Here is a 24,492-nt window from a genome sequence, read left to right on the forward strand (position 1 = left end):
CATCAACTTGGACTTCTCGGAATATTACTAACAGGAATATGAACCGCCAGTTAGTCACCCTAAGGAAATAAGTCAGATAGTGGGTGTTAATGTTCCTTCTTCAAGCACATACGAATTAAAATGTTATCATTAATTCCTCTTAGGAGTTACCTAGCAATAATTTTGAGGGCATGCAATTCTCAACGTGCCATATGACCAGTTCAAAGCCATTTACGCTAACATTGTGATGCGTAAATGAAGACAAATAGTAATACTTACTGTCAAAAATAATATTTGTTCTCTGGAAGTGTATGATGAAGAAAAAAACTGATGGGAGTTAGACAATTTCTAACAAGCGTTGCAATGTATGTCTGATACGAGAAACGATTCGGAGTACACGGCTATGGAATCTTATACACATAATGTATATTTTCACAAACACATACATACATATGTATATATTTATACACACACACACACACACACACACACACACACATATATATATATATATATATATATATATATATATATATATAATATATATATATATATATATATATATATATATATCATATATTTTATATATATATATTATATATATATTATATATATGTGTGTGTGTGTGTGTGTGTGTATACTACATATATACCAACATTCTTTTCAGTTACAGGTTACTCCAGAAGGTACCTATTACCCCTCCGACTTCTGTCAAGTGCTCCGAGATTGGGGTTTTGACCCCATGCCCTGTCCCACAGATGTCCGCGGGGCTTGCTTGTACCCAGGCAGCATCTGGAATCTGTTAATGGTACTCCATTCAAGGAGGCAACTGGTTCAACCTGTTTCTATTGAAACTCCAGGCGTTGTATACAAGTGGATAATAACCGCTTGGGAACAAAATCAATGACAGTTTTGTTATCTAGCGCTGTAGTTAGTGGAGGGCGAGATGGTCATTCATTAAATCCTCATTAGCCAATATCAGAAATGCCTTAGTAAAGAGTTTAAGTGAGCTTTATTAAGACTGTCACCCTCCCAGTGTACTTCTGGATTGCTCTAGACATTTCATCGACCAGACAGCAGCTGCCTTTATTTTTATACCATATTTCTTGGCAGGGACAAGAGCTACCCAAAAGCGATGTCTGACCCAAATATCTCAGAGGAACTAGAAGCTCAGATTTCTCAAAATATTCCACTACCATGTTTTTGTAGTCTTTGGGACTCCTATCTTGTACTCCAATTTAAAATGTAATTTATCTTTGCTTTATCTTTATACGCTAACACGTCTAAGACTATCGGTTACTGTTAAGCTTAAGGCATAGAGGATCACTGATATTCGGAATGGATGATTCTGATGTATAGTATACTCCAAGCATATCATTCGGGTTTATATAGCACTGAGCACTTTTTATCTCTCTCTCTCTCTCTCTCTCTCTCTCTCTCTCTCTGCGTTGCGTTCTGTACAAAAGAAGATAAAGAACTTTTCTTTCTTTTTCTCTCTTGTTTCTGTTGTAGGAAGAATGAGAATCATTGTAATATAACTAAGTTTTTTTTTCTTTACAGTTTGAGCAGCTATGGGTATTGCTTATACTCATGGCTGTTCAAACTGGTCGTATACAGAATTCAATTTCATTACTTGAGTTGTGATAGGTGTAAGAGGTGTGAGGAATAGCTTTAAAAAATAAAAAATAAAAAATAATATATTTTTGCTATCTTCATTCACTAACCCCTCCAGAAGAACCTTAATTACCGGTAAACCTAACTTTCTAACGTTCAAGGATGTTTTGTTCTTACAAAATTGAGCTAAATTGTCATATTTCCGTTTCTTGTAACAACATCTGCCCAGCCAACGTTAAGACTGCAAGCACTTTTATACCTTTCATCTCATTTAAATAAGACGAGTTGCATTATTAACAAATACTTCTTTTATCATTTTAAAAATTATTTTCTCTCCACCAACCATTCCTTCACAGTAATCAATCTTGTGTGTCCTCAGAAGTATTGTTTCTTTTGACGTCTGAAGAATTAAGTAAAACATTTTACTACTCGTTGTTGGAGAGGTCAATGAAACATTCAGATATTAGAATTAATAACACATGTTTATTAGACCGACCTTAAAAACATTACCGTCACGAACGGCTTCTATCTTATTCTTTTAATCAACGTTATTGTATTTCTAGTGACGAGGGAGTGAGTAATTTAATAAATATTTATGTAGGAGAATGTCGGATTTATTATATATGTATATATACATATACATGTGTGTGTATATATATATATATATATATAATATATATATATATATATTATATATATATATATATATATATATATATATATATATCTAATTAATTAGGGTGTCCATAAAGTCCCAGTACCATTACAAGCAATAAATACTCGTAATGGTATTGGGACTGTATGGACACCCTGTATATATATATACATATATATATATATATATATATATATATATATATATATATATATTTATATATAGATAGATAGAGAGATAGATAGATATAGATATATAAAATCAGAACCGCCTGACTTATAAACTTCTACTATCTCTTCCGCCTGATCTTGGTGAAGACGTGCCCCTCCTCCTTCCACCTCCTGATCCACCTGTAGACGGTGGTGGTGCTCACGCCCGTCTCGTATGCAATCCTCTCCACGGACAGCCCGTAGTACCACATCCACACCAGCCGGGCGCGGGCGTTCAGCACCTCCGGGCGGTTCGAGCGTATGTGGTACATTTTTGTCGTTTCTGAAATGGACGGATGGATGGAGGCGCTTTGTAAGTATAGGCCAGAAATCCTTCGTGTTGCGTTTCAAAGACTATATAATTATTCGTTTATAATTATGATAGTTGTGGAGATATATGTTATATGAGCTGTGTCATTAGTCTGGTTTATTATTATTATTATTATTTGCCTTATCCATTTATTATTCAATTATTTATTAATTATTATTATTTATTATATTAGTTATTATTTATTATTACTGTTGCGTTTTAAAGATTATTCGTTTATAATTATGACAGTTGTGGAGGTATATGTTATTTGAGCTGTTTCATTAATCTGGTTTATTATTATTATTATTATTATTATCATTATTATTGCTGTTGCGTTTTGAAGACTATATAATTATTCGTTTATAATTGACAGTTGTGGAGATATATGTTATTTGAGCGGTTTCATTAACTTGGTTTCATATTACTATTATTATTATTACTATCATTAGTGTTTTGTAAGTTTGTCTGTTTGTATGGTGTTTTTACCTTGCATGGAACCAGTGGCTATTCAGCAACGGGACCAACGGCTTTATACGTGACTTCTGAACCACGTCGAGAGTGAACTTCTATCACCAGATATACACATCTCTAACCACTCAATGAAATGGCCGAGAATCGAACTCGCGGCCACCTCGAAAGGGCAAAGACCATACCAACCACGCCACTAAGGAGGCTATTATCATTATTATTCAGTAGATGAAACCTATTCATATTGTACAAGGCCACACCACAGGGGCCACTGACTCGAAATTCAAGCGTCCAAAGAATATGGCGGTATTTTAGTGGTTTCATTAATATAGTTTTATACCTGCTGAGCTATTTATATTGTTCAGTCGCTTACTATGCGTTTTCCTGTTATGAGACGAAATGATAATTGCAGTGGTTGAAGAAATTATTTTCGCGTGTATTTGGTTACGGTTTTAAGAGCAATATCTTTGACGCGCTGTCGACCATCAACCATGGATACATCTTGTTTTGTTAATATTTCTTATGTTTACCGTTGCTGTCTTTTTCATTTTCAATTGGAAGATTGTTTCAACTCGTTTATGGAATACGACGAAACGTGAAATCGAAGCTCTTTTCATAACCAAAAAGCACATTTAGGTCTTCAGAGCACAAATCTTTTTCTAACCTTCCCTATTTTCAATTTTCCTTCTAACTCAACACTAGCCTAAGCTGCCAATCCTGTCTTGTAAGACTTTCCGAGCGAAACGTCTTTTTCGGATTCATAGGAATAAGATGGAGCTTGAGGAAGCCAAATTCGCTCTCAATGATTTTTACCATCCTTAGTCGTAGTAATCTATCCGAGTGAAAAAAAAGGAAAAAAAAAAAGGTATCGTAGCAAACATGATAAGTTTGGGAACATTGAAATCTAACACTGGTTCCATCTTTGATTTGGTAAGAAGGTTGTTGACAATTCTGTATACAAGTTCCTAGTATACTAAACAAGGTGAAACAGTGATTCACCTACATTGCCGTGTTTAGCACTAGCCCCTTGGGAGGCAAATGTATTTCGCCGTGTCCAGTACTAGGCCCCTGGGGAGTCAAATATCCCTAAGTGCATTTGATGCCCCAGTGGCTAGTACTAAGCACGGCGAAACAGTGTAGATGAATCGCTGTTTCACCGTGTTTAGTACTAACTCTTTGGGATCGAATATTCGTAAGTGGATTTATTATTTCACGTATGATTTCGTGAAATCCCTGGATTTCACGTATTCCCTGTAACACACACGCACGCACACACACACTTATATATCATATACGTATGTATGTATGTATGCATACGAACATATGGTGAAGTTATAAAATTAGACCGATGTTTACCTGTGATCTGAAGGACATTCATGAGCATTAAAAACCTGCATACCCGTTAATATATACCGCCGTCTATGTCACATATTATCACCAAACCCGCAGATCTTTTATCTTATACACTGTCATTCCTCTTAAGCTATTTACATTAATTAACAGATATTGCGCTATCGTTCATTTCCTCTGGAAATAAGAAACTACTAATGCTTGCGTTGGTCAAACTCTGCTCAAACCCGAAGCCTATTTTACGAAAAGGAAAAACTTAAGAATGTAGCACATTAATATTCTTTTTCATATGATACCTTTGGAGTGAAAACAACAATGATCATAGGCCTATCCTGGCCATGTAAGATTAAAGAAAAAATCAAAATCGAAGCCTATTTTACGAAAACGAAAAAATTATGAATTTAACACACGAATATTCTTTCTCATATGATACCTTTGAAGTGAAAACAGCTATGGCCTATCCTGGCCATGTAAGATTTTAAGAAAAATGGTATTTGGATTTTGACTGCCTCGAATTCTACCAGTTAAATAATTAAAAAAAAATTAAGAATCTCAACTCATATTCAGAGAGGATTCAAATGCCTGTTGTATCCTATTTGCTTAATTAACAAAAACGCAATAAGTGATGAATTGATCACGTGACCATTCTTTTCCCTTATGACCTCTGAAACAAAAACAGCAATATATATCTCATAGGACTATTCTTATTAGATAAGAGTGAATCAAAGATATGAACTGAAATATAAGATTTACCTGTCTCACATACTACAGCTACAAAAGCAAATCTGAAGATTGTCAACTCATGTTTTAAAGACGAGTCGAATAACTGTTGTATCCAATTTGCGTAAAAAAAAGAAAAAAAAAAAAGTTTAGATTTACAAAAATCGAACATTCTGAACCAGGTATCCTATTTGCGTTAACGAGTTGTATCCAATTTGCGTAAATTTAAAGAAAAAAGTATAGATTTACCCAATTTGCGTAAATTAAAAAAAAAGTGCAGATTTACAAAAACGAACTGAAGAATGTCACCTCACATTCAGAGACAGGTATCCTATTTGCGTTAAAAACGAAGAAAAACAAAAAGTAATAATGAATTTACAAAAAAAGAAAAGCTAAAGAATATATCAACTCACATTCCGAGTCGAGACCAGGTTCAGCTATTGTAGTAAACTTGGTGTTCGGCAAAAGCAACTGACAGGAATCAGGCGAGGACTTGGGAAAGCCCTTTATATAGGACGAGGAATTTCGCACATGTGCTTTGCAACTGAGAGAATAAGATGACACATTCTCCAGTCATTGATTCAGGCAATGGTGCTTCTGCTTTAAAGGTCATTTATCCAATGGCCGGGGCGGGGTCGGTGGGTGGGGGGGGGAGGAAACCTTTGCCGAATAGGACATCCAATGCGGAAAGAATCGTCAATTTTAGAATTTCATATCAGATCGTCTAGTTGTATTTTTCATGGTTTTGAATTATACTCTGCTGATGTTTTTAGACCGTAGTGATTTACGTCCTTTATTTGATGGCTAGAAATTCGCTGTATAATCTATGGCAGTTTTCTCCTAATATCTTTTACATCTGATATTTAATTTTATATATGAAACACATATAGAATATATGTATGCGTGTTTATACATATATATATATATATATATATATATATATATATATATATATATATAAATGTGTATTATATAGACATATACATATGTATGTGTGTTTGTACATATATATATATATGTATCTCTCTCTCTCTCTCTCTCTCTCTCTCTCTCTCTCTCTCTCTCTCTCTCTATATATATATATATATATATATATATATATATATATATATATATATATATATATATATATATATATATATATAGAGAGAGAGAGAGAGAGAGAGAGAGAGAGAGAGAGAGAGATATGTATGTATGTATGAATTATGTATTTGTAATAGTGATAATGCCCTCTTAACCTCTCGAATTCTTTGCGCTCTTTTGGATACGCTTGTCACTACAAAGCCTTAAGATCCACGTGCAAGAAATATGAAGAGATGATGATGCAGTATTCTTCACTTTTACCATTATCATTTTCTCTTATAAGATCAGTTTCTCTTAAAAGATCTTTCAGTAGCCTCATAGGTTCAAATAAGCATTAAAAATGCCTGCAGGTCAGTGTAGGAAGCCTGTGGTTTGTAATATGCGACATGTTAAATTCAGGACTGATTTTTGTCGTGTTGAAGATTTCTTGAAAAAGAACGAAGAGAGAGAGAGACAGACAGAGAGAAAGCTGTTCTTACCTGGTTTAAAAATTGCAGAAGGGATAAAGATCCAAACGACGAATCACGCATATTGCAATAAGCAGTTTCTGCCGAAGTGTATTTTTAAGCCTCCTAATATGCAGGGGACTCACCTGTCAGAAATTGCCTGTCCTACTGAATTTGATTTGCCACAACACTTTAAGCAGATTTAGTCTAATAAGAAGTATTACATCAGTACTGGCAACAGGAAGATTTACACAGTCTTGCAAACTACAATATTGATTGTATCCCTATTAGTAGTATCAAATACAGTAAAATTTAAAATTCATAATATAATTATGCCTTTGGATGAAGTTTAAATGGGATGACAGCGTTGGAGATAAACGATTATTCTAGTATAATGTCAAATTTTACTGCCTGTCAATTTGACCCATGAATAAAGAATGATAATAATTGATTCTGCTTCTAGAGAGTAAAACTGTAAATTCATAGTGGAAAGAAAGGCACATAACTTAGACAAATTGGTCGACTTTATCGCTTAAGTATATAAAAACCACAGCAGTCAGAATTAATATTTCTATTTCTACATATAGTACACATTGTTCTTTGTGAATGCTGCAAAGGTCATTTATCAATCATCAAAGACTGCTGAGAATATTGGGCGTCAATGCACTGTGATCATAAAGTTGTACCGCGTCGCCATATCTGCAAATCTTTAGGGCTTAACTGTAGGAAAAACGTACAAGCAAAAGTAAATATTTCTATTTCTGCATACAGGACGTATTGTATTTAGTAAATGGTGCATAAATCATTTGATAGTCTTGAAGGACAGCCGAGGAAACACGTTTAAAGATTTTAACACAGAGTTTCACATCAGATTGCATGAGTTGCATCATTGTTTACATAATAAACAGCACATAACAATGGTGGCAGGCTGCGCACGTCACAAACTGGTTGGCTATTATTGGCTGTCTAATCTCTCCCTCTACATCTATGGTTGCAGCTATGGGCCGAAGAGGTGTTGCTAAGATCCTTAGGCAATGTTTACAGTGCACCACGCAAGCTGCTCCGACGGCCCAAACCCTTTATATAGAATGTTGTAAAATTCTCCTTGTAAAAGAGTACGAACGATTAGGATGACAGGTAAAAATTATAATAGCTCTGCCGTCAAGTATCAAATGTAGGGACCAGTCTCCATGGCCATATACCCATCTCTCTCTCTCTCTCTCTCTCTCTCTCTCTCTCTCTCTCTCTCTCTCTCTCTCTCTCTCTCGTACTTTTCGGGATGCACTGGAGGCCATCGAACGTTTACCAAATGAAGAAATGTCTAGCACTGAAAAATACGACTTCTGATGAATAAAAAGAAGTTTCTCGTGCCATAAATTAAGAGAGAACTTGACATTTAATGTATAGAATAGGCTATAATAAGTTTGGGATTACTGAACAATTACAGGGATTTCTCCTTTTATGTAGAGTTCTTCATCTCTTTGTACGATCTCATAGATAAACCTAACTGTAGCTATCTTCAGTCACAACGAGAAATAGCAACTAAACCAAAGATTATTATTCATGAACAACAGTAATCGTCGCTTGTCCCTAAAACAGTATTGCATAAGAGGTTAAGCATCATTGTAATTAAATCACTGTTGGTGACGTCACCTGCGTGCGTTGGGTCGTAACACCTCAGAACATTGCTCTGGTACAGAGGCTGCCCTGACATCCCACCCTCGACCATTTCCTCGCATTCCTGAATTTCAGCCAAGTTCAAGGGGAGTATGGCGTCCCAAAACCACAGTCCCGAATCCTCTGTTGAAGGGATGAGATAATCGCGGAATTCTGTTGTCTCTGATGAGGCTTCTTCTAGCAACTTTGGTTGAGTTAATCTTGGATGTCTGGTCGGAAACCTATCGACTTCTGACACTGGAAACCTACTAGCAGTCGACTGGGCTGGATATGACGCCTTTTTTGTTTCGTGGACAGGGTTCCGAATATCCGAAGTTTCCTCGCGAGAATGAAGGGAGGTCCAGGCAAAACTTTGAACTTGATAGTCCGAGATTTTCAGTAACTCCCTCGCCTTAGCCAGATGAGATTCCAACAACGACTTCATGTCCTGGTCGTGAGAGTATTGCAGAATGTATAAGAATGTGCTTTCGCTCCAGTCCATATTGAAATCCGCCGTTGATCCGCGACTATTGGGAAACATATTATCTGCATTTGGTCTCTGTCGACTCTGTGGCAACAACAGCACTCTTGTAATCTTGGATATCTGGAAGAATATGGGTCACGAAATAATCCGGATTAGAAAGAATGAGTCAGGAAAGAAGTGGTTATTTACGTAAAGGAATGGGAAACATAAGTTATTTCATACTTTAGATACTCTCCATTTTCCTACTACCCTAATTTCGCTGCTCTATGACGTTTTCATATTCTTACATCAGCTGTTTGTTTGCCTTCTACGCAAGAAATTCCTCTTCTGAAACCTTGCCTTACCTCCTTGTTTATTCCTTTTTGAACCATGATTTTTGGCTTCTTGTTTTAGGTTCCTTTCGGTCATTCGATTCATCACAACTCCCACCAAAAGGAATTTACTTACGTTTCCGGTCCATTCATTTGTTATGCATAAATCTTCACGAAAGTGTTACCAAAAGTGTTCCTCATAATTATCGACGAGATATTTGATTTTGGACGAGAAGCAATGTAACTTAAGGAGAAGGCGACCTATTGGGTGATAGATTGCTCAGCCTAGTTTCAAATTTCATTCAAACAACATGGCAGGAAATAATCTGTCCTCATACGAGGATTCCCGGACTTTACTGATAAGCTAATACCAATTCCTAACTTATGAAACCAGGATTCCCGGACTTTACCGATAAGCTAATACCAATTCCTAACGTAAGAAACCAGGATTCCCTGACTTCACTGATAAGCTAATACCAATTCCCAAGTTAAGAATCCAGGATTCCCGGACTTTACCGATAAGCTAATACCAATTCCTAACTTAAGAAACCAGGATTCCCTGCCTTTACTGATAAGCTAATAACAATTCCTAACTTGAGAAACCAAACGCCTGTGCAGTGATACTATAGATTTTGGCGGCCAGGTTTATTCATTATTTTGTGGCCCGTTTATTCCTGTATTTTTCTACATGCATTCCAGCACCTTGTAACACTTTGAAAATGACTCACTAGAGAGTCAAAGGCACTTGTAGAATGTTAAGTATATCATAATTTAACCAGACCACTGATCTGATTAACAGCTCTCTACTATGGCTGGCCCGAAGAAGGATTAGATATTTTCACGTGGCTAGGAACCAATTGGTTACCTAGCAACGGGACCTACTGCTTATTATTGTGGGATCCAAATCAGTAGGCGACAACGCCACCTACTCGTCCAACGACGAAAGTAAGCACTTGTATAAATAAGTTTAAATTTAATTCAATATTATAAGTAAGTAAGTATATCTTAGTTTTACAAGACCACTGAACTGATTAACAGCTCTCCTAGGGCTGGCCCGAAAGATTAGATATTTTTACGTAACTAGAACCAATTGGTTACCTAACAACGGGACCCACAGCTTACTGTGGGATCCGAACCACATTATATCGAGAAATGAATTTCTATCACCAGAAATAAATTCCTCTGGTTCCGCGTTGGCCAAACCGAGAATCGAACTTCGGACCACCTGATTGGTAGCCGAGCGCGAAATCCACTCGTACAACGCGGAACTAATTCAATATTATAAAAACCAGTAGTTTTGGTAAGTCGAAATGATAATAATACTAGTTTAGTAGTGCTAGTAGTGAATGTTGTAATTATAGTAGTGCAATAATATCTGCAAAAGTAAACAAATTTCTCTTACAGCAAGACGCCATGAAAATATTGTCAACTTTCAGCTTTGCATAAAAGTATGTTTCGTGCTTTAAGACATGACGGAAACCAGTACTATATGGTACCAGTCATTTATAATTCAAGTCTATAAAAATGAAACGCATCTTAAGAATCGGAAAATAAGAAAAATAAAAATATATTCATTCAGACCTGCAGACTCTCCCTACCTTCTGCAAGAGAGGAATCACTTTCGCATGTAGTTCCAGCAAAATCGCGAAAACGTCGACGGTGTTTCTTGGTGGAAACAATCCGAAAATGTTATATCGACCAAGTGTCCAGGCAGTATAGTCTGAGGAAGAAAAGAAAACGGTTAAATGTCCTTACATGTGATCCACTTGTATTTCTAAAATTTGAAAGTTGTACATGATATCAATTGTTCGGTCTAGAATCCAATAGATCACTAAAAAAATGTCTGATATAATATATTTAATATATATATTATATATATATATATATATATATAGATATATATATATATATATATATATCTCTATAATATATATATATGTGCTTAAAAAATCACAGTAGATGCACGTGACTTCATAAATAAGCGAATACCACGGGAAAATGATAGTCAGAAATCCAAGCGCTTTCGTCTTTATTCAGACATCGTCAAGGAGCTACTGACGATGTCTGAATAAAGACGAAAGCGCTTGGATTTCTGACTATCATTTTCCCGTGGTATTCGTATATATATATATATATAGATATATATATATATATCTATATATATATATATATACTATATATATCTAGAGAGAGAGAGAGCGAGAGAAGAGAGGAGAGAAGAGCGAGTGTGTGTCACAAGGAGTTACAAGGATTAGGATGTCTCAAAAACTTGTTAATCCATCCTAAGAGGAGACATCGTGTGCTCGCTTATCTGTAGGAGCAGGTTTTACTGGGCATTCACAGTCCTAATGATTTTGTTAAGCTTTCTTTTAAACTCTTCTATACTGTTTACCACTTCTGGTGGCAGTTGGAGAATCTCAAACTGCCACCAGAAGTGGTAAACAGTATAGAAGAGTTTAAAAGAAAGCTAAACAAAGTTAAACAAAGAGAGAGAGAGAGAGAGAGAGAGAGAGAGAGAGAGAGAAGAGAGAGATATATATTCATGGAGAGCATATAAATATCAGATGACGAGAATCCTATATGAATCCATTAGGCGTTCTATAAACACAAAATTTAATAGAGTAGTTAGAAGCAAGGACCAGTCGGCTGGTGGATATGAATGAAAAAGTATATATGAACCTTAAGAAGCCCAAAAGAATTCATCTCCCAGGCAGCGTTCCACTTAAAATAAAAAAAAACATTTAGAGAAATTCTTTAGTTAGTGGAAAGATGAAAGACTTCGTCATACCAATGATCAAAAGGTCGGGCGGTTGTTCCTCCAAATTGGCCCACTTCCTCAGCTGCTGAATTTCGGGAATGTCTCCTAAAAAGACCGGCGAATCTTGAAACTTACGAAAACTGTAATATGAAAGAAGTAACATTACTGTGTTTCACATCAGAAATTAAGATGGGGGGGGTGGGGGGCGGGAGTCAGGTTCAGGGAAAACCCAATTAGCGCGGACAGCTGGAAAGGTGGACCTTGTGAGAGAGTGAAGTTATGGTTGTTAGTTGTCATTTAGTATATTTAAGTTTAAAAAGTTTTCTCAATTTAACCGATAAAAGATCAATCCAGACCTTTAGGTTTTTTTTTTTTTTTGGGGGGGGTGGGGTGTCATAGATGTTTTACTTTAATATTCTCGATTGTAAACATTGATGCAATAATTCTTAATGAAACCGACATAAGATCAATCCATACCTTTAGGGTTTTATTTATTTATTTATTTGGTCATAGATGTTTATTTACTTTAACATTCTCGATTGTAAACACTGATGCAATAAGGAAGTTATTTTGAAAACTGGTCACTTTCATGAGCTCAGAGCAAATTACAAATCGGGCAGTAAATGGCCATATTAACCCCATGACCCTAGAAAAATGCTGTTTGTTTAACAATAGCCCTCGTGGTTCCAATAAACCCCCAAGATGAATAATTTGTCCCTTATTCCTGCAAGGTCCATAAGTTGCCCTTCAATCCGAAAAAAATATATATCCCAAAAGACTGCTTTCGACTGACCGGAATCCACTAATCATTCCTGATCCACAGCAGACCCCGTAATGGGGTAGTGCCATCAGTGTACCTCATGCAGTACAACTGTAGGCATTACATAAGGTTCTCTTCTGCGTCCCTTCGGCCAATAGCTGCAACCCCTTTCATTCCTTTTACAGTCCTTCCGTTCATATTCTCGTTTTTTCATCGCATCCACCCTCTCCTAACAATTGTTTCATAGCGCAACTGCTTCGAGGTTTTCCTCCTGTTACAACTTTTCTATTCTCAATTTCCGTTGAAGAGTTGAATGAGGTTATCACGAAGTTATGACAGGTCCCAGCACTTGGCATTTTGTCCAAAATACTATATTCTCCTCTGACCAACAGAAGGACTCATTTGGTGGAAGAGCTTATCAGGCGCCTTATTGTTTTGCTTCCATGATATGCTACACGAGTGTTACCAAACCCCCCAAAGGAGTGTCCTTGGTTAAGCAGTTTCCCAGAGGGGTGCTCTTGGTCAAACAGTAATTCTCGTCCTTCCCCAAATCTCTTGAGGAGCCCTCTCGCTTCACCAGACTCCAGCGGAATGCTCTTTTCAGATCAATCATGATCAAACGTTCCTGGCGTTTACATTTTTTAAACGTTTCCATCTTAAAACGTACTCATTTCTATACCTCTTCATTCCTCGCCCCCATGACCCAGTTCACATAATGGGTGTTTTACTTTTATTATTTCTAACCAAAAGTGGCTTGGAAAAATGGAAAATTAGGGTAGGTCACATGGGCGAATGGTGAATATTTGATTAGGAGGTCAATAAAAAAAAACTCCAAGGAATTGGAATTTTATGATCACTGTCATCCCAGAAAGGATACTGTCAGCAATTTGAATCCTTCCAACGTCAGGAGCCCCCATCACATACTGAATTGCTTCAGACAGTCATGCTAAAAATAGGTTAAGTCAACATAAAGCAACAAATAGAATATCCACATAATAAGTTAGGTCGAGTTGAATAGAGATCGCATCAATTTGTTCTTTACAGATGTATTTAGTGTGCAACTGCTTTATCAACTGTTCCAATTACATATTTACTGTCATTTGTTTTACGTCTGATAAAAACAAATTCAGAGTACAGGACATCAATAGACTCGTCGTTACGACGCCAGCAAGAACTAATTAATCAATCAATCAGAGTACAGACGTGTACGTTTCATTTTCAGTGTATCCAGAGACAAAATTTTGACAATGAATTGAACATGAAATACTGACAAATGTACTTTTCTGATAAGGGTTCCGGGGACTTCCAAGAGGAATGGGAATTATCACAGTTTGTATATTATCAATCGAAACATGAGACAAATGTCGAATCTGAATGAGAATTTCGCTTTAAGGTTCGTCATTTTCTCTGTTTCTCTACCTAATAACTTATATACTTGCGAGGAATTAGTTATACAAACTGCATGATCGGGAGATTTCAACACGCGGGGATAATGATCTTAACGAAAATATGTACACATAATCTTACTATAATGGGCATAATGTCTGTCCGTCCGTTTGTCATTTAATCACGGCCAAACGGCTGGTCCGATGGGCATGAAACTTGGCAAGTTTATAGTGGGGACCCATAAGATAGTTTATAATGGAGTTTCATCCTATCTCCCCCACCCCCCACCCTCCGAAAGGGGTGGGGTTGAGAAGGGATTCCCTGAAACGGAGCTGGTTCTCCCCGTGAAACGAGGCTGGTTACGCCTGCAGACTTACTTACTTCATGAATTTACATACATAATTTCTGTATACATATGTTTGGTAGTGAATAATAATGGTAATGATACAGTGATACGGATATTGGCGCCTGTTGCCAGAAAAGGCCAGGAACAGCTGTCCTTAGAGACTGAATGTGCGTTATGGATGAAAGTTGTGACATGCTTTTAGGAGTCTTCTGCAAAACACAGGGGTCACAACGAGGCCCAGGAGGTAAGTGAGTGTGTTAATCTCTATCGCATTCACTACATCATAACTCCAGGTCTCGATGCGAATCGTCTCTGGGTCTACCTTTTATTTTTTTTCTTCTCGTTTCAAAAGGTTTCCATTGTAGAAAGTTTCTACATCTGAACCTCTATATTTCTCACAGCCAAAACTCCTTCAAATGTTGGGCTGTAATGGTTGAAGATCTCAACATTTGTAGCTAAAACCTGCTGTAGAGGAATAAGAGGCACGATAGTAGATTCACATCAACCGTGTATCTGATTGGCCAGTCACAGGGCTGGAAACTCTCAGTCCCTCTCGAGAGAGCTCATATACGCAGTATGTAAGTTACACCTCTCCTGAGGGATACTTTTGAAAGACGTATCCCTCAGGAGAAGTGGAACATACATATTGCCTATGTGAACTCTCAAGAGAGACTGAGAATTACCAGCCCTGTGACTGGCTTATCAACAGCCAATGAGGAGCGTTGTAAGGGACTAGCCTAGACATCATATGCACGGTTGATGTGAATCTACTACAGTATCAATGAAAAGGGTGGAAATTAAGACGCCTTAAGAATTCGTATAGATATTTAACAGGGTCTAGGTTCCATTCCCCGATATGCCAGCGTGGAATCAGGGGAATTTATTTCTGGCCGTTAGAAATTCATTTCTCGATATAATGTGGTTCGGATCCCACAATAATAAGCTGTAGGTCCCGTTGCTAAGTAACCAATTGGTTCCTAGCAACGTAAAACTATCTAAACCTTCGGGCCAGCCCTAGGAGAACTGTTAATAGGCCAGTGGTCTGGTAAAACTAAGATATGCTTGGCTATTTTACAGGAATGTCATGATTACCCTTCATCTCATGATGGAAGTGAAATAGGTGTTACGAAAATATTTGAATTATTTCATCCCAAGAAAAACCATCAGATATACGATGAATACAGGAAAGGTTAATCTAACACGAAGCAACACAGTGTGAACCATGAGTACCTACGTAATATGGTATACAAAAAGTTTGTTCCCTTTGAATATCAACTGTTACATAGTCTTGATGGCCATACACTGGTCGTAAGAAGGCTGCGGATAGGAAAATGTTTGTTCAGTCGAAATATATTGCAGTCATCAAAACTTGTGCAATAGACGAACATCACAAGATATGTCCTCGTTTCATTTCCTAAAATGGCTCACACAATAGATATTGCAGAAATTAACGAGGAAATTGTTTTCAGTATTTACCATAAGTTTCGTCATTTATAAACTGTGATTTGCGTTACCGAGGAACATACCAATTCCCATATCACTGCAGTATTACCATTGCATGTGCATATTTACGCTGAGATCATTATTTACACGTGTTGAAATCTCCCGATCTAGAAAGTTTGTAAAACTTAATTCCTCACAAGTATGTTATTATTAGGCAAAGAGTCGGAGAAAATGACAAAAATTAAACTTAAAAAGAATCCTCATTAAAAAACGACATTTGTCTCATGTTTCGATTTATAACATTAAAACTGTCATAGTTTTCATGTATATTACAATGATTTAGAATAAATTTCAGTGTTACATAATTTATGACTTTGATGAAAATTTCATATCATGATAATTTTATTGTAAATATGCGCCCGCTTACAACAGAAGCCCTCATCCTATACACAGACTTATATCTTTACAAGACGTTGCTATCTGGACGAGTTAGTGAGATACTGACGTAATTGCAGCCTTTAGTGGGACATTCCTTTAGTGTTTAAACCACGTAAATATTGATATGATTTGGCTACTGTACTTAGTAATGAAATATTCTCATTATGCATTCATTCACGTGTTTATTTGGATATCTCAATAAGCTAAGATAATACAATCATTATCTGTTTCTAGTAAACATTCGGTCTACGTAAAACTTTAAAAGAACAAAGTTATTTTCCCTCCTTGGAGAAGTTGCAGTCGAAGTTGCCAACCTACTACATTCTAAAAGAAGGAATCAGCCGTCAATGTTCCATTTTCTGTGTATTTTAACAAGGTAAAAAATAATAAATGCTTAAAGTTTGTCATTCATACTTATAAATTGTTTTGACAGTCGTCGTATATTTCTCCATGATAACACGAAACTCTTACTTTTTTTGTAGGTATTGTTTACATTTGTTTACATTCCTTGGACACGTTGCAGCCAGAACTACCAACCTACAAGGTTCTAAAAGAAGAAAAACCACGTCAGTGTACAAGCCTTATGTTACTTAGTAAGCTGGCAATGATAAATGAGTAATCTTAGTATTTTCTTTTTTTTTCAAATTGCCCTTAGAATCGTTGATAATATCTCAATGAAAACGCTTCAATGCCTATTATTTTGTTGGTAGTCCTGTACCTACGTAGCACTAAGTTGGGCGAAGGTATTTTTAGTGTGAGTGAAGCTGGTCCTCACTTAAGATCATAACCTTATTATTGACATAATAGTTAGCTAAAATATTCACTTGCGAGCGATCTTTGTTCTCATGAAAAGCTACTCTAGTTATGCCAATGAATTTGAGTCTGTAGTTTGTAAGGAAAAATGAATTATAAAAAAAATCGGAGACCCTTATTCCCCCACGTATTAAAATGCTGTCGTCCTATCAATAGATGGCGTCAGCTCCTCTATTGTGAGCAAAAATATATCGAATTCCCTCTCTAGAGAAAGGGCTAGGTAGTGGCCACGTGGTCGCCCTAATCAATACGGTAGTAACGTACTCTAATGATGAAATTGAATTATGGTTTAAATTTTACGTCATTTGATACAGTTTTATGAGCAAGTGATAATAAATGTAATCTGTAATGTATGTGTCCATTCAACAATAAATTACTGAATACGTGACTGAAATGGAATACCTGAATTTAGTTGTTAAATATAGCAACCATTGTATAATATGAGATGAATTATTCTGTTGATAACTTGTTACTCGTATAATTAACGTAGTGGCTTAATCTAGTATGCCATGAGATAGTGATAATAAATGTAATTTGTAATATATTTGTCCATTCAATAATAAATCACTGAATACGTGATTGAAATGGAATACCTGAATTTAGTTGTTAGATATATCAGCCATTGTATAATGTGCAATGAATTATTCTGTTGATAACTTCTTACTCCTATTATTAACGTTGTGGCTTAGTACGCCATGCATTTGCTCTGTCTTCTGCAATTATAGGGAAATTCGTCAATTATTACAAACCTATTCAAAAACTGTATGTTCTTCCTATTCCTACAAGCTTTTGCAAACGTTATGAAAATGATACTGTAATAGCGACTTCATTGTCACAGTAAATCTATTCTCTCAATGAATTCACTGCCACGATGATTTCATTGTCACAGTGAATTCATAAATAAAGTGATTTCACTGTTATAGTGACATTCGCCTATTTTAAATATTCTGATTAAATTGACTTAAGACGTAGCTAATTGACTAAAAGGAGTGGGAATTCTTACCTAAGAGTTATTCCTAGGCGCGGCAAAGCTGGAATAAAAATTTCAATATCTGTCCACTTATCAGTCGTCATTAGGTCAGCTTTAGCCTCTCTCCAGGGCCGAGTTATGTTCTGGAAAACGAATAAAATAAAACTTGTAGTTAAAAATGCTGAAGAATCATTAAGACACGTGAGTTAATTAGGTAAAATATTTTCTTGAAATCAAACAGACAAACTACTGTGGATTTCTTTTCCCATTATTATTTTTTTTTCTATCACAGTCCTCCAATTCGACTGGGTGGTATTTATAGTGTGGGGTTCCGGGTTGCATCCTGCCTCCTAAGGAGTCCATCACTTTTCTTACTATGTGCGCCGTTGCTAGGATCACACTCTTCTGCATGAGTGCTGGAGCTACTTCAGCCTCTAGTTTTTCCAGATTCCTTTTCAGAAATCTTGGGATCGTGCCTAGTGCTCCTATGATTATGGGTACGATTTCCACTGGCATATCCCATATCCTTCTTATTTCTATTTTCAGATCTTGATACTTATCCATTTTTTCCCTCTCTTTCTCTTCAACTTTGGTGTCCCATGGTATTGTGACATCAATGAGTGATACTTTCTTCTTGATTTTGTCAATCAACGTCACGTCTGGTCTATTAGCACGTACCACCCTATCTGTTCTGATACCATAGTCCCAGAGGATCTTTGCCTGATCGTTTTTTATCTCTCCTTCAGGTTGGTGCTCGTACCACTTATTACTGCAAGGTAGCTGTAGTTTCTTGCACAGGCTCCAGTGGAGGGCTTTTGCTACTGAATCATGCCTCTTTTTGTACTGGTTCTGTGCAAGTGCTGAACATTCACTTGCTAAGTGGTTTATGGTTTCATTTTTCGTATTGCACTTCCTACATATGGGAGAGATGTTATTTCCATCTATCGTTCTTTGAACATATCTGGTTCTTAGGGCCTGATCTTGTGCCGCAGTTATCATTCCTTCAGTTTCCTTCTTTAGCTCTCCCCTCAGTAGCCATTGCCACGTGTCATCGCTGGCTAGTTCTTTAGTCTGCCTCATGTATTGTCCGTTCATTGGTTTGTTGTGCCAGTCCTCTGTTCTGTCTGTCATTCTCCTGTCTCTGTATATTTCTGGGTCTTCGTCTATTTTTATCAGTCCTTCCCATGCACTCTTGAGCCACTCGTCTTCACTGGTTTTCAGATATTTCCCCAGTGTTCTGTTCTCGATGTTGACGCAGTCCTCTGTACTTAGTAGTCCTCTCCCTCCTTCCTTTCATGTTACGTATAGTCTGTCCGTATTTGCTCTTGGGTGTAGTGCTTTGTGTGTTGTCATATGTTTCCTCGTTTTCTGGTCTATGCTGCAAAGTTCTGCCTTCGTCCATTCCACTATTCCTACGCTGTATCTGATTGCTGGCACTGCCCATGTGTTTATGGCTTTTATCATATTTCCGGCGTTGAGTTTTGACTTGAGCATCGCCTCGTGTCTTTGCATATATTCTTTCCTGATCATGTCCTTCATCTCTTGGTGTTTTATATCCCCTCCTTCCATTATTCCCAGGTATTTGTATCCCGTCTCATCTATGTGTTTAATGTTTTTCCCATCTGGTAGCTTTATCCCTTCAGTCCTTGTTACTTTGCCCTATTGTATGTTGACTAAGACACATTTTTCTATTCCAAACTCCATTCTGATGTCCCCAGATACAATCCTTACAGTCAGGAATAGGGTATCTATTTCGTTGATGCTCTTACCATACAGCTTGATGTCGTCCATGAATATCAGATGGTTAATTCTGTTGCCTCTTTTCTTGAGTTGGTTTACATTCCCTATTATTATTATTATTATTATTATTATTATTATTATTATTATTATTATTATTATTATTATTATTATTATTATTATTGTTTACATGGAGCAGACCTTCTTTGATACATGTTTTTTTGAAAGTAATGGCAGTTTTGAAAAGACCCTTTATAAGATTGATTTGTTGGAAACCGTCATTATATTATTATCATTATCATTAATAATAATAATAATAATAATAATAATAATAATAATAATAATAATAATAATAATAATAATAATAATAATAATAATAATTATTATTATTTTTTTTTTTTTTTTTTTTTTTTTTTTTTTTTTTTTTTTTTTTGCTCTACCACAGTCCTCCAATTCGACTGGGTGGTATTTATAGTGTGGGGTTCCGGGTTGCATCCTGCCTCCTTAGGAGTCCATCACTTTTCTTACTATGTGTGCCGTTTCTAGGATCACACTCTTCTGCATGAGTGCTGGAGCTACTTCAGCCTCTAGTTTTTCTAGATTCCTTTTCAGGGATCTTGGGATCGTGCCTAGTGCTCCTATGATTATGGGTACGATTTCCACTGGCATATCCCATATCCTTCTTATTTCTATTTTCAGATCTTGATACTTATCCATTTTTTCCCTCTCTTTCTCTTCAACTCTGGTGTCCCATGGTATTGCGACATCAATGAGTGATACTTTCTTCTTGACTTTGTCAATCAACGTCACGTCTGGTCTGTTTGCACGTATCACCCTATCCGTTCTGATACCATAGTCCCAGAGGATCTTTGCCTGATCGTTTTCTATCACTCCTTCAGGTTGGTGCTCGTACCACTTATTACTACAAGGTAGCTGATGTTTCTTGCACAGGCTCCAGTGGAGGGCTTTTGCCACTGAATCATGCCTCTTTTTGTACTGGTTCTGTGCAAGTGCCGGGCATTCACTTGCTATGTGGTTTATGGTTTCATTTTTCGTATTGCACTTCCTACATATGGGAGAGATGTTATTTCCGTCTATCGTTCTTTGACCATATCTGGTTCTTAGGGCCTGATCTTGTGCCGCTGTTATCATTCCTTCAGTTTCCTTCTTTAGCTCTCCCCTCTGTAGCCATTGCCAATTGTCATCGCTGGCTAGTTCTTTAGTCTGTCTCATGTATTGTCCGTGCATTGGTTTGTTGTGCCAGTCCTCTGTTCTGTCTGTCTTTCTCCTGTCTCTGTATATTTCTGGGTCTTCGTCTACTTTTATTAGTCCTTCTTCCCATGCACTCTTTAGCCATTATTATTAATTATTATTATTATTATTATTATTATTATTATTATTATTATTATTATTATTATGAAAGCTTTTATCTTACCACAAGGCTTCAATCAAGCTGTTCAAAAAAAGAAGCATGACGTATGTAAAAAAAAGTTTCGAACAGTAAAAGCGAAATCTTTTTTAACCTCACCTTTGCTGTAGTGACGAAATGAAACACGTCGTCGTACTGTTCCAGGAAAAGATGTAGAAGATAACGTATCTTGGAGTCCCCAAAGAAATGGATGGAGAGAGATCCCTTGACGTCGATCCGTTTCTGGAAGCAGGTGAAGACCTGGCGTCTGTCTTCGTAGTCTCTGATGGAACAGGGAACGAATGGAAGCGTCCCTTCCACGATTCTGGAAGAAGTTCTCTGTTTAACAGATTTTTTCATTTGATGACTTTTGTGTGTAGGTTCGTTTCCGGAGTAATTGCTTTCTTCCTTCGACTGGAATTCATACTTGGAAGAGGAATCGTAGTCAACAACGCGAGGTAACAGTCCAGCAAGAGGCTGATATTCTTCGCCGAGATATCTTTCTGGCTCTGAATATTTGAGCTTTCGAATTTTCCACAACACGTCGTTGATTTTGCGATACACACCTTTCGCTGGTTCCTCTCCATTAACGTCTACCTTCCTTTGAAGTGCCCTTCCAACCGTCTCACTAGGAGGGATCTTTTCCGAATAAACATATTCAATCTTCTCTTTAGACGCAGGACTATCGATGCTAAAGAGATCTTTACAATGTCTGTACTTCTGGTCTCGTCCGAATGTCTTTATCCTCACCGCGTTTCTCGTCTGGTTGATGCTAGATCGGTCATCAATCGTTGTAGCGTGATTCCTCAAAAATACATTCTCAAGATCATAACAAACACTGATGAATGAAATAGTTGTCAATATCACTACAGGAACAGCCTTCAGCAAGCAGCACTTATTGCCTAACATATTCCAGCGGCCGCCAAATTACTTGCTCTCCATAGATCTCTCTCACAAAATGTTCTATTAGGCAAAAATACGTCTCTCCGATTCACTCTAACGTGCGACGTTCGAAGGAACCACGAATAGGACTGCAGGATTTTGCCACGAAGAGCCAAAATGGCATTAAAATCAGACTTTCCTGCTGCGTGCTATTCGAGACATACCTACCTCGAGGGCACAGATGATTTCCTGCGTACATAGGCAGCGCTGTCTTGCCTGCCTGGTCCCTCGTACCCCTACGCAAGCAAAGAAAAATTTTAGATGTATGTGGTCATCAATTAAGGCGAAATTATTTTTATATATTATTCATTCATTTCGATTGCCTGTTCGTATATTCTTATTCACACCAATGGGAGACCTTTAACACATCTGTCAGCTGATCAGATACCACTAGGCTGTACGTAACTACAAAGAAATACATTCATTATCAAGGGTCGGGGGAAAAGAACCCCTGTGCATGGATGTTTAAAACATCAATTAGATGGAAGCAGGTGATGGAAAGGACTGGCAGTTGCACTGTGACACTTCGGGCCATTGAAGGAAAACACAAACGAAATAGATTTTCCTTAAAAGTGTTGTACACACCGACTGTTCCTGCTATTCGTCGGATTTTTTTTTTTTTCATCTGCCTTTTTTTCTTTTTTCTTATGCACATGATTCCCTTACCGACTTCCTTCTCTCTCTCTCTCTCTCTCTCTCTCGTTCCTCCTCCTTCCTTCTCTTCCCTCATCTCTCTCTCTCTCTCTCTCTCTCTGTGTGTGTGTGTGTGTGTGCGTGTCTTCAAAAGCTATCATGACCTTGATTCCTGACAGTGGCGGATTAAGTTATTATCCATGTGCACAAGGACATTGAAATAAATGCAGAGGGGGTGATTGATAAGTTTGCTTTAGGGGGCAAACATAGTAAACTGGAATTTGTTCTTTAACTTAACTGTTACTGTGGAAACACCTATACTCTGTTTTTTTCCATCTGTCCATCCGCCTGTGGTGTTTGCGCATGGTAACACTGCTTCCCGGGATTTAAATAATATCATATTTCGAATATTAACGGTGTCATTTGCATACAGTAAATTATTAAAACACTTTTCAGTTGCAAATGTACACCTAAATATCGTTTTATTTACCTAAAACTTACACATAGCGTACGTATTTAAAGCCCGGGACGCAGTGTTACCATGCGAAAACACCACAGGCGTATGGACAGATGGAAAAAAACAGAGTATAGTATGTTAGCATGACAAAATTGCTTTAACCAGTTTAGCGTTTGTGAAACATGTCAGTTTAATAGATTACCACTTACCTGTGCCAAAAATGTATATTTTTCTTTTTTACTTTATTGGTAAATTATGCACATTGCTTTGCCTGCTTAACTGCTAGTAAGCAACTAATGCAAGTATAGCAGATCATTTAATATTTATAGTAAATAATGGTATGAATGATCTATATTGCAGTTTCGATCAATAAGTATTCTCTAACTGTTGAAACTGGAATGTATCATACTATATTCACATTTCAGTCACTCAGTAGAGAACTGTAACTGGTTTCCATCTAAAAAGAATTATTGGTTACAGGTTTTTCCTATTAACCACCAGCAAACGTACCAAAACTTGCCCCAAAATGCTTGTGAAATGTTATAAAGCGTTTGGCTCCCCATGGGGGGAATTTACGTAAACGTTACCTGATACGAGATACCTGATAATTGCAAGATGCGTTACTGCTGTAGCATCTGACGGATGACCGATTTACAGTACGTAAAATTAACATTCACATGTAACAATCCTACGGGGGCCCTTGACTTGAATTCAGTCTTCCAAAGAAAATGATTTTCATTTGAAAGACATTACAGAGGATGACAGTAAATACAGAAAGATATCAGTAATCAGAAAAGGGAAAAATTAAGTGACGAATGCAAATGTAAATAGATTAGTAAATTACAAGGGGAACTGTATCAAGGTAGTAATGCATTACATCATAATTCTAACCTGACATTACAATGTCACAGCTAATCGCCGCATACAGACATGCAATGCGTATATCTGATTAATCAAATCCTATGAATTACTACAGCCACTGCTGTTGCTTGGTGACTTTTGTTTAAAAGATGACAAGGGCAAGGCATATCTTTTAATTGGCACCTCACTTCATACATGTAAACAGATCTCGGTGGCATTTTTTAAAAGAGTTTTTCAAAGATAGTTGCCCAGTTG

The 24,492-nt window shown here is 37.0% G+C and overlaps 1 protein-coding gene across 1 annotated transcript; it reads right to left on the reverse strand.

Moving 5' to 3' along the window:
- Window positions 1-7,446: 7,446 nt before the first annotated feature.
- Window positions 7,447-22,354, reverse strand: LOC135200599 (uncharacterized). The gene is made up of 5 exons (XM_064229219.1): window positions 21,465-22,354; window positions 18,233-18,342; window positions 12,074-12,183; window positions 10,884-11,005; window positions 7,447-9,094 (listed from the first exon to the last, which is right to left on the reverse strand). The coding sequence occupies exons 1-5, from the start codon at window positions 22,251-22,253 to the stop codon at window positions 8,396-8,398; spliced, it is 1,830 nt and encodes a 609-aa protein (XP_064085289.1). The 5' UTR covers window positions 22,254-22,354; the 3' UTR covers window positions 7,447-8,395.
- Between the last annotated feature and the right edge of the window lie 2,138 nt (window positions 22,355-24,492).

Source organism: Macrobrachium nipponense, chromosome 27 (genome assembly GCF_015104395.2).
Source record: "Macrobrachium nipponense isolate FS-2020 chromosome 27, ASM1510439v2, whole genome shotgun sequence".
In the NCBI taxonomy this organism is placed as follows: Eukaryota; Metazoa; Arthropoda; class Malacostraca; order Decapoda; family Palaemonidae; genus Macrobrachium; species Macrobrachium nipponense.